Source organism: Hevea brasiliensis, chromosome 9 (assembly GCF_030052815.1).
Source record: "Hevea brasiliensis isolate MT/VB/25A 57/8 chromosome 9, ASM3005281v1, whole genome shotgun sequence".
NCBI classification, from domain to species: domain Eukaryota; kingdom Viridiplantae; phylum Streptophyta; class Magnoliopsida; order Malpighiales; family Euphorbiaceae; genus Hevea; species Hevea brasiliensis.
The window spans coordinates 33,944,891-33,956,115 of NC_079501.1; the positions used below are offsets into that span (position 1 = coordinate 33,944,891).

The 11,225-nt window shown below is 30.1% G+C and overlaps 1 protein-coding gene across 3 annotated transcripts; it reads left to right on the forward strand.

Annotated features, from left to right (window-relative positions):
- The first annotated feature begins 883 nt into the window (after positions 1-883).
- LOC110638564 (ubiquitin-conjugating enzyme E2 28) lies at positions 884-5,842 on the forward strand. 3 transcript variants are annotated; one of them, XM_021789161.2, is made up of 6 exons: positions 884-1,035; positions 1,101-1,225; positions 2,077-2,204; positions 4,745-4,849; positions 4,959-5,033; positions 5,442-5,587. In XM_021789161.2, the coding sequence occupies exons 2-5, from the start codon at positions 1,156-1,158 to the stop codon at positions 5,019-5,021; spliced, it is 366 nt and encodes a 121-aa protein (XP_021644853.1). In that variant the 5' UTR covers positions 884-1,035; positions 1,101-1,155; the 3' UTR covers positions 5,022-5,033; positions 5,442-5,587. The 3 variants fall into 3 exon arrangements, with proteins under 3 accessions (XP_021644853.1, XP_021644851.1, XP_021644855.1); XM_021789159.2 differs by lacking the exon at positions 4,959-5,033 and having other exon boundaries at positions 886-1,035; positions 5,442-5,842; XM_021789163.2 differs by lacking the exon at positions 4,959-5,033 and having other exon boundaries at positions 888-1,035; positions 1,132-1,225; positions 5,442-5,842.
- Positions 5,843-11,225: the final 5,383 nt, after the last annotated feature.

Genomic DNA, 11,225 nt, shown 5'->3' on the forward strand with positions numbered 1-11,225 from the left:
TGTACGACAAGTAATGGAAGTACCTACTCAAGCTAAGCGGCCATGGTATATGGTCGTGGTTCTGCTTTTGTTTGTTTAGTGTTCAAGGGTTTTTACTTTCAAGGATATGACCCCTCTCGGGACTCTCCTATGCTAGATGTTATCTTCTTGTCCCTTAATAGCTATGACACCTAAGAGCACTACCATATCACCCAGATGAGCTTGCTACATTTGATCCATGATGAGTTGGTTTCTAGAGCTCTATGATGTCAACTATTTGATGGGCTTTATATGTGGTCTCATTGGACTTCGATTAGTTTATGTTCCTATAGAGTTAGGCCTCCGCCGTTTCTGGTGCTTCTGAGCTTAACATCGACTGTTTGTTGCGAGTTTATTAAGTTGCAATTAGTGTGGTTAGGACTCTCTGCAACTTGTTGAGGTGAAGAGATCTCTTGTATCTAGTTGGGTTGGGTCAATGCTAGTTGTTGGATTTTCTTGTTTAAGACAATAAGCTTGGTTGCTCCCATGGATTTATTTTTTGTATTTAGCCTAAGCCTGAGTTTCAATTATTCGATAACTTTTAAAGCTCTTTTATAATGTGTGCCTTTATTGGAATATAATCCCTATCATTTATTTAAAAAATGAAATAAAAATTTCAAACGAATAAATTCAAAGAAACCCAGAAATTTTGCTACCTATGAGATCCAAAATGGATTTTGGAATTAGCCAAAATGCTTTTTTAATATTTAATTTTAAAATTAATTTGATTTAAAATATTAATTGAAATAAAAAGTACAAATTGAAAAAATTCAATTATCAACTATTTGTTGTTATTATAAATATTATTATCAATCAAGTTAAAAAAAAAAAATCAGTGAGTGGGGTCCACCCAGCACAATTGAAGAAGTGAAGAATCAATGGCAAGCAAAGAGTAGTAGAGTAAGACCCACTCCCTCCTATATAAAACCCAATTTGCCTTTTCACTGTCAGGTCTCTTTCTACATTTTCTGCTTTTCTCAGATTCTAATAATAATCAGGAGGATCTCTCTCAGCCAGGTACATCCCCCCAGCCGTCTCTTCAATCTCTTTGTATTTTATTTTTGATATTGTAATTTTGGCAGCTCAGGGATCTAGGGTTTGCCAATTCTTTAGGGATTTTATCTTCTGTTCTTGTTGATGGCATCGAAGCGGATCTTGAAGGAGCTCAAGGATCTCCAGAAGGATCCTCCTACCTCTTGCAGCGCAGGTCTTTTCACCTTTAATATGGAGATCTGCACCTTTCTCTTTCCTTGTTTTTCTTTTGTTTGGCTGATCTCGTGGAATTTCTCATTTTATTTTTCATTTGCTTGGATTCTCGAGTCTGTTGCGATCTTTTGATCACCTCTGTGTCTGGATAATGTTGGATTGAATATTTTCGGGTTTTAATTTTGCTAGTGGCACGAAAGAAGGAAAAAGAAAATAGCTTTGCATTTTAATTAAGTGTAAGTGTGAGTGTTTGATTTTGTAGTATAGTTATGGCCTTATTTAACCGTTGTGATTCATGCATGAGTAGAAAGAAATGGAGCTTTAGCTGTAGTTATTTGATTTGTAATTGAAATAATAGGACACTGAAAATTTCTTTGAAGGGTGCAAGTTATATTTATTGAGTTGGATTATTAAGTGCCGAATTTGAAGTCTAATGGAAAGTTATATTTTGAGCATAGAATTTGCAGGCAAATGACCACCTTTTTTTATTTCTGTATGAGCTATTTATAGACTGAATCCTGATGGAAATTCACTTACATGATTGAGGTCGGTAAGGCCATTGAACTAACTGACTACTGTGCACACTGCACTTTCTATTTGAAAGAAAGTAGCCAATTGCAATGCTGTGTGACTCTCTGTGGGAGTGAAATTTTGTGCTTTTTTTGACAGTTTAATTTTGACACTCTTTTTTTCTTCTAGGTTATCAATATTCGATAGTGTATCAAAACTATACTATTATCTATTTCGTTTCCTCTACTCTTATTTATGAATGTTGTTTGGACTGGTTTCTTTTGGTTGATTTATGCAACAATTTCTTTTTTTCTGATTTTCTCTCTTTGGTCGATTATTCAGGCCCTGTTGCTGAAGACATGTTCCATTGGCAAGCAACAATTATGGGTCCTCCTGATAGTCCATATGCAGGCGGAGTGTTTCTTGTCACAATTCATTTTCCACCAGACTATCCATTTAAACCTCCTAAGGTACTTAACTGACTTTCGATGCTTCAAGTAAATGGCTGGTAGTATATATTCATGGAGACATTATTTCCTCCTATTCAAGCGGTTTTAGTTTTTATTTTCTTTTTAATTTCTTTTCTCTTTTTTTCATACTGGCTTTCATGTATGGGAAATTTTCTAATTTAGTATCTTTGCGTTTTTGGATTATCCAGTATCACAAATCTCTAAAGTTTTGATATCATCTAATTCAACATTCTGTTATGGAAAGCTTTTACTCCTCCCAATCATGATAATCAACTTGAATTTGGTAGTTTTTTATTTGAGTTATGACCACTATTATTAAAGGCGTGCCTTAGGTTTGTTTAAATTTGGAGAGTTGGTCAAATTACAATTTAATTCATTTTTAATTCGGATTTATATGAATGATTAGATTGCTTTACATATCAAAATGACTAACTAAGTCAATTTTGCAATCTAATCATTTATATTTACCTTTTTATGTTTATACTTTCTCGATGTGGGATTTATAATCCAGCACTCCCCCCTCATGTGCAACTATATGGTTGTCACTTACGGCTCAATACGGCCTTATCGTCGGCTGAAATTCACAACCTAGTCTGGGCTCTGATATTATATTTAAATTTAGAGAGAGTGTTGGTCAAATTATAATTTAATTCATTTTTAATTTGGGTTTATATAAGTGATTATATTGTTTTACATATCAAAATGACTAGTCAAATTAATGTTGCAATCTAACTATTTATATTTATCTTTTTATATTTATACTTTACCGACGTGGAATTTTTAATCCAACAAGGTTCACCAGGCACAGCCTCAACGCCTCTGATGGCAAAAGGCTGCAGCATCATCCAAGAGCATGCCTGATTGCCTAAGGTGCACATCTTGTGCCAAGTGCGAGGTGTACCAAAGGCGCACTTCGGCTAGATTCCAGTCCATCTTAAATCTTTATTTATTTATTTATTTTTGCATAATCTTATGTGTTCTCACTCACCAAATCAACTACAAATGAAATGAGGGTTTCTTTCTCTTTCACTGTCTGTTGTCCAAAGGAAAGAAAAAAGAAAAAGATTTAAAAGAATAGATGATTGATTGCTGCTGGTGGGTTTCAAAATCAAATATTGTGTGTTTATCTCTCTATCTTGTTCTTTCCTTCTCCATCTCTCTCTCTTCCCTTCCTCCACACCCCCACAACCCAAAATCTCCTCTCGCTCCCACTTGGGTTTTTCTGTCTAAAATTTTCTTTCCACTTTAGCTTAGACAGTTAGACCTGATGCTAACGCTTGAGCATCTATTATTTGTTTCAATTTTTTTTTTCCCATGTTCCTTGGCCCTTTATCAGCTAATGCCCACATTAGAGAATTGCCTTTTATTTTTTTAATAATAATAATAATATGCTACTTAGGTCATATGCTTGTTGATTATTGGCCTTCTGTGTCTTTAAAAAAAAGAATGGAAACTCTTACATGTTATTTATGTCCTCTGTTTCTAGGTTATCTGAAGTTGTTTTTCCCCCTTTTTTCTAACAATACTAACTGTGCTATTTGGGTTTTTTTATGGATGTCCAAAATTTGGGTTTATTTTATTTTCTAGCAAGTTCCTACAGTGTTCTCTTAAAGAGGAGGAAAAAAAGGATATTGTTGGTGAAGTCTATATTCTTTTTTTTTTTTTTTTTTTTTGGTGCTTATTAATGCTTTGTAGATTGATAATTGATAAGTTTGGTTAAACGGAGTTATATCTATGATTATTTGATTTTATTTTTATTTTTTAGTAAATTTTATTTTATGTGCCTCGCCTTATTTAGGTGTTCGTTTGCACTTAGGCCCCAAGATCCTTTTGCTTTGTATTGCACCTTGCGCCTTTAATAACTATGGTTGTGACCACCTCTATTTTATTTACTAGCATGCTTTGGTTATTGGGAATCATTTTTGAGCTGTAAACAAGGCATGCGTTGTGAGGACTTTCAGGTTCAAGGAAATGACTATCACATTCATGATAAAAAGATTACTCTTCTATTGAACACCTTTCTTGTTGAAGACATGGTTAAGAAAGAGTGATTTCCATATCTGAAAGGTTTGAGTGAGAGAGACAAAAAAATGATTGGGGTTGAGGTTGCAAAAAAGAATTTACTTCTTAAATACACAACAATGGATACATTTTGTTAGGATGGAGCGGAGTAGAAGATAAAATTTACGCAACCCTCCCACCTTGTCTGGATTGATATGCAGTGAATTGAATGGGCCTCTGAGTATCAACAGTATTTCCTCGGAGACATCCTTATATTATTTCTGCCACTTGAATGCTGTGTTGGGTTGTTTTTCTTTCCATATATGATAATTACTAGCTGTTTTCTCATTTAGCGATATGCTCATTGTGCATTGTGACAGTTCATTTGCTGTTACCCACTATTATAGTGAACTTCATCCACAGTGCCTTGAAATATGACCACAAATATATGAGCTTATAATGGTTGAGAGAGAACTGCCCATGTTAACGCATAGTTTTTGTGTTAACCTGTTTTGCCTTTCTTTTTAATTTTTACACAGGTTGCATTCAGGACAAAGGTCTTTCACCCCAATATCAACAGCAATGGCAGCATTTGCCTTGATATTTTGAAGGAGCAGTGGAGCCCTGCCCTCACCATATCCAAGGTTCTAATTCTTTAATAGCCTAAATAGGCTATACCATTAAAATGCCTTGAGGTTTCTAAACTTAATTTTGGAGTGTGCTTGCACATGCATGTTATTGGCTTGCGCCAAGATGCTCAACTGTTGTCAACAGGCCTTACATTTTGAGGGACCATTACAGCAAATTCATCATTAGTAATTGTTGAAGGTGAGAATATTGGTTAAAGGCTAGGCTTGCAGCAGAGAATAGCATTTCATGCAGTAATGGAATTATAATTCCTTTGAAAGCCCCATTCTTTGATGAATTTTTGTGTTCTAGTGCTGTATGAAGCACAAATTCTCCTTTCAAATCAAGAATTTGAACACAAAGGTTTTAAACATAATTGATAAAGTTCACGTATCATTTTTGGTTGGAAGTTCATTTCTGATAATAGTTCTATGTGCACAACAATACAAAGATTTCTCAAAGTACGAAGAAACTAAGTACTTGGGAAGATTTATGGTTTTAATATATTTGATATTATTGCATCCTTTGGATGGATATATACTTTTTGACTTATTTGTGAATTCTTTTAATATGCATCTTTGGGAAACAACTGATTCATTGATTTTTCAGGTGTTGCTCTCGATATGTTCTCTGCTGACGGACCCAAATCCTGATGATCCCTTGGTTCCAGAGATTGCCCACATGTACAAGACTGATAGGAGCAAATATGAGGCAACGGCAAGGAGCTGGACCCAGAAGTATGCTATGGGTTAACGGTGCTGCTTTGTGTGATAGGGAGGGCTTCTTTTCCTGTGGCTTTGGTCTAAGTTAAAAATATGTATGAATGATGAAGTGTTACCTGTGCCTCTTATAAGTGGGCCAAGGGCAGAGGTCTGATTTCTGCCGTTCTTAAAACACATTTGCTGCTTTTAGTTGTTTGTATGGAAAGTATGTTTAGAACTGCTTCAAATGTCTCAACCTCACATTTGTCTTTGACTGAAATAACTTAGGATTTGTTGGTATTGTTGAAATTGTTGTTGAGAAAATTATTTTTTTAAATATATTAGTTAGAGAGTATTTAAAAATAATTTAAAATTAAATTTGATAAATTTTAATTATAATAATATTAAAATAATAAAATAGTATTTTTTTTAAATTATTTTTTTTTAATAATATTGAAAATGATATTTTTATTAGGAAAAATAATTTTGGATCTCTAAATGTATGTTAAATAAACACTTAAAAAATATCACAACGTTGAATGATAATGATCCTTTGATTTTTGCTGGTGGGGAAAATTCTGTAAACAGATTTTGAATAAGCTTCTAATGTCCTAAATGATTCTGACGGCGATAGCTAGGAATAGGACTGGCTATGGTCCTTATGGAATTGAGACTGACCTGGCAAAATTTTGATCAAAATCGATAGTGGTTTTTGAAATTGGATCGGCTCAAAATCGCGTACTGAAGCTTGGTTTTGGTCTCTTCCCTTTTAGCTCTGAGATAGGGATAGAGTAAGTTTTAAGATTCAATCAAGGTTGTGTAGGTTTGACTAGTTTATTATTTAATAAATATTAAATATATGTTGTGCAATTACTAATTTTTATGTCCTAGTGTATGAACTAAATTATTAAAATAAATCTAATCAATTTCTAAATTTCTTCTAAAAATAATTTTATAACACAATAAATTAAAAAAAATTAATATATTCTCTGTAACACCCCTCTTAGAACTGAATAGCATTGTCCGCTTTGACCTACTAAATCTCACTGCTTTGTCTCTTGGACTCCTTCTTTGATGTTCAAAAGCGCACTATTTATGTTAGATGTTGTCACCTTATAAAGCTCTTCACCTTCCCCTCCCTTTTCGATGTGGGACTCGATTCATTTCTACCTCCCTTTTGGACAAGGACACCAGCGAGCCTTGTCCCTCCCATATGACTGCTCTAGCCAAGACTTTCCTTTTCTGAATGGGATGTTATAGGCCTACTAGTTTCCGCCTGGGTCGTCCCCGAACCATTACTGAGGAAGGTTGGCTTTGATATCATTATTGTAACGCCTCTCTTGGAACTGGATAGTATTGTCCGCTTTGGCCGACTGGACTTCACGACTTTATCCCTTGAACGTCTTTTTTGAGGCCCAAAAGCGCGCTATCTAGGTTAGAGGCTTGCCACCTTATAAGGCCATTCACTTTTTCCTCCCTTTCTAATGTGAGACTCGGTTCATTCCTGTCCCCCATTTAAACAATGACACCAATGAGCCTTGTCACTCCCAGAAGATCGCTCCAGTCGAGACATTCCTTTCCGCACGGAATGTTACACTTTCAAATAAGATAATAATATCAATTAGATTAAAAATATCAAATATTTAAATCAAATCACATTGTATATTCATATTTGATTAAATTTTTAAGATTTGTCAAGGGATAAAATTAAATTTAAAAAGCATATGAAGTTTTATTTAATTAACAAATGAAAATTTTAGATATAATTGTGATTTTATGTAAATGATTGATATTTTTAATTTATTGATTAAATTTTATATTTAAAAATAAAATATATTTTATATTTATGTTTAATTAAAATTTTATACTAAAAAATATTTTTATTAATTTTAATTAACGTAATTATTTTTTAAATCAAATCAAATAAATTTATATATTTGAATATAAAATATAAAAATAAATTCATATTTTTTGCAAAATAATTTTAAAAAGAATATATAATTGAAAAGAATGTATCGCACATTAACGGAAACACCCTTAAATAAAATATGTATTTTATATATAGTTTATTATAATTAATATTTGCATTTTATATAATGAATGCTACATTTTATGATAAATTGAGGTTAAAATATAAATTTTTTTCACTGATTTTTTTTTTTAATTTTAAAAAATTCATTAATAAGTTCAAATTTCAATTGAAGAGAAATGGACAAAATTATTTTGTAAAATGGTATAAATTTATGTTTACATTTTATATTCAAATACATTTTCATTTGGCTTAATTCAAAAGGCAATTATGTTAATTGAAATTAATAAAAATATTTTTAATATAAAATTTTAATTAATAAATATAAAATATATTTTATTTTGAAATATAAAATTTAATCAATTGACTATAAATGCTAAACCTTTACGTTAAATTACGTTTATATCCAAAATTTTTATTTATTAATAAAATAAAATTTCAAGTATTATATTATCATTTACAGTTAACTTTTTAATTTAATTTCACTCACTTGGATAGACAAATTTTAAAAGTTTGACTATTTCACATAAAATTAAATGTTATTTATATAAATGTGAAATGACAAAAATATTTAACATTTTTAGTCCAATTAGCTTAATAATAATAATAATAATAATAATAATAATAATAATAATAATAATAATAATAATAATAATAATAATAATAATAATAATAATAATACCTTCATTTCATAATTTTATTAGAAATTACAAGTAAATCGATTACTATTAAAATAAGTAAGCTTTATTAGAGGATTATTCTATGATAGAACAAATAATTTAATTATTTTAATTATATCACTTAAAATTCAAATATTTTTTATATTGTTTATATGTAATAATTTAATGAATATATATTCTAACAAACTATATTTTTAATGTAATTTCTTTTAAAATTAAATTGCACATTTAAAATATGTTTTAAAGTTGCTATGCATGTTATTTATACCCGTTATTTATACCTATTATTCATGATTTAATTTAATTTCATATAATTTTTTGTTATTTTTAGTTAATTTTTTTGTATATGATTATAAAATCAAAGATTATTATTTCAATATAAATACTAATAAAATCAAACAAATAAAATATAAATAAGTAATAATTGAATTTAAATAATAAAAATAAAAATATTAGAATAATAACTAACTTTTGATAACAATTATGATATTTTGTTTTAATTCTATCTCTAGCTTTTTATATTAATTTGACATGAATTATTTTTAGTGAATAGTGAAAATTAAAATAAAGTAATAGTCAAAATTATGGCTGGAATAGAAATTAACAATTAAAATTATATTATGTTAACTAATTTAACTTAATTTTGATTATAGATTAAAAAAATAAAACTTTTTAAACCATGCTAAAATTATTAAAAAATTAGCTATAATTATACAAATTTGAAAAAAAAAATTAATATTAAGCTTTTAAATTACATATTATCATTTACTATTAATAAAATTATTTATGAGTTAGGATTTTTATCTATATAAGTATTTTTTGAAATAAAAATTATAATAAGACTAATATTTTAATATGTTAATACTATTTTTTATAAATTAAAAAATTATAAAATAATTTGATCATTTGGTAAATTTTTCCATTCATATTCTTATATTTATTAAGGTTAAAAGACAAAAACAATCAAAACTTTTATATCAATTATTAATTTTAGTAAAAAATTTTAATTATATCAATTTAATCATAAACCTTGCCAAATATTTTCAATTTTAATAATAAATTTAATTAAAAGCAATTAACTCATCAATTGGTAAAAATAATTCAAATTTTTTTATTTATTATCAATTTTAACTATATTCAATAATTTTAATATTTTTATTAATTTTAACTGTAATAACTCGAATTTAAAAAAAAAAATTTCATATTTTTATACATAGTATTTTAATAATATTTTAATATTATCTAACTAAATTATAATTTTTATAAAACTTTCATTTTATATATTTTAATGTTATTTCCAAAGATACCTTATAAATTATTTAATAGCCCAATCTTAATTTAAATGGTTATTTTATAAATTAATATTAAATTAATTACCAAAATAAATTATTTTATTATTTTTAATCTTGATTTTAAGATTTGATTAAATTGTTATTAATTTGATTATTATTATTATTATTATTATTATTATTATTATTATTATTGTTATTGTTATTGTTATTGTTATTGTTATTGTTATTGTTATTGTTATTGTTATTGTTATTGTTATTGTTATTGTTATTGTTATTGTTATTGTTATTGTTATTGTTATTGTTGTTTAAATATATACAAATTTGCATTTAGGACCCAATTGAAAAAGAATTTTAGACTTATTTGAATAAACCAGAAAAGTTTAAGGATCAATAATGTAATTAAAAGTTAAAAAGAAAAAAAAAGGAAAGTAAAAACGCAGCAGCAACAGTCTCCCCCCTCTCCCCCCCCTCCCCTCCCCCTCCCTCCAGCACCCTTTCTCTCTCCCCGACTCCTTCCTCTCCCACTTCTCCTTCATTTTCCGGCCACCACCCACGCAACCCATTACCGACCAAGGTTCCAACCACTTCCTCCAACAACCCCGGCATCGACCGGCCATCCTCCAATCGTCATGAATGCCGACAAAGCCTCCCATAGCCGCGGGAAGGAAGAGAGAGGGAGATGGATGCATGTGCGAGGCCGCCATTTTCAAGCTTCATTGCAACGTCGTTCGGTGGTTGTTTTTGACGAGGCTGAGCCCATTCAACTAGTGGCATAGCAAGCTTCAAGACCTAACCAGCCTCACCTCCAATAGTGGCCAAAGGGAGAAGATTCGACGAGGGAAAATTGAAAGAAAAACATATGAATTTCAAGCTTTCCGACCACTTTTCTAGTTATCCGATAGTTGGATCAGAAATCCGAGACCACTAATGGACTTAGGGTGACAAAACCTTCAAAATAGGATAGGCCCCGCTTCAATTGGACACTATTTGAAAAAGGCAATTATCGAACGATCCAGATCGCTTGGTGAGATTTTTAGACTTTTTCAATTTTCAAAAATTAAAAATAATTTTATAATAATTATTAACAATTTTTTTGGCTTAATTTAGGTATGATCGGATCGATGATAGCTCACTGACGCCCGGGACTACGTTTTCAGCTAGATCTGGTTGCCCGTTGGCCTATCCTGAAACATAGCCAATATTATAGTCGATCCTAGCGTTTTCAGATACCCTGGATGTATTTCAAGCATTGGAATTAGCATAGGTAAACTCAAAACCTAAGTTTCCTTAATTACCTAGTATCGAGTTTAGAATAAAAATTTATAAAATATTCATAGGTGATTAGAAAATTATAATTCTTTTTGTAATAGTCTTATAACATTGTTAAGGACCACAGGACAAAATTTTAGAATTTTTAGAGCTAGTTTGAATGATATTTGCAGAATGCTTGTTCTAGGGGCTATAACTAAATCTTTTGATTCTATGAGATTTGCCTAGTTTGGAGGGCCCAAGAGGGGCCATATGATGTTGATGGGATATGAATTGAGGTGTATGATTTATAATTGTTATTTGAGCCCTTTTGCAGGTTGGGTAAGTCCTAGATACAGGGAAAACTCTGCTAAATTTTTAGCAAAACCTGTGCAATCTTTGACTCTTTCAAAGTTTTATTTTAAGCAAATATTGATCAGTTT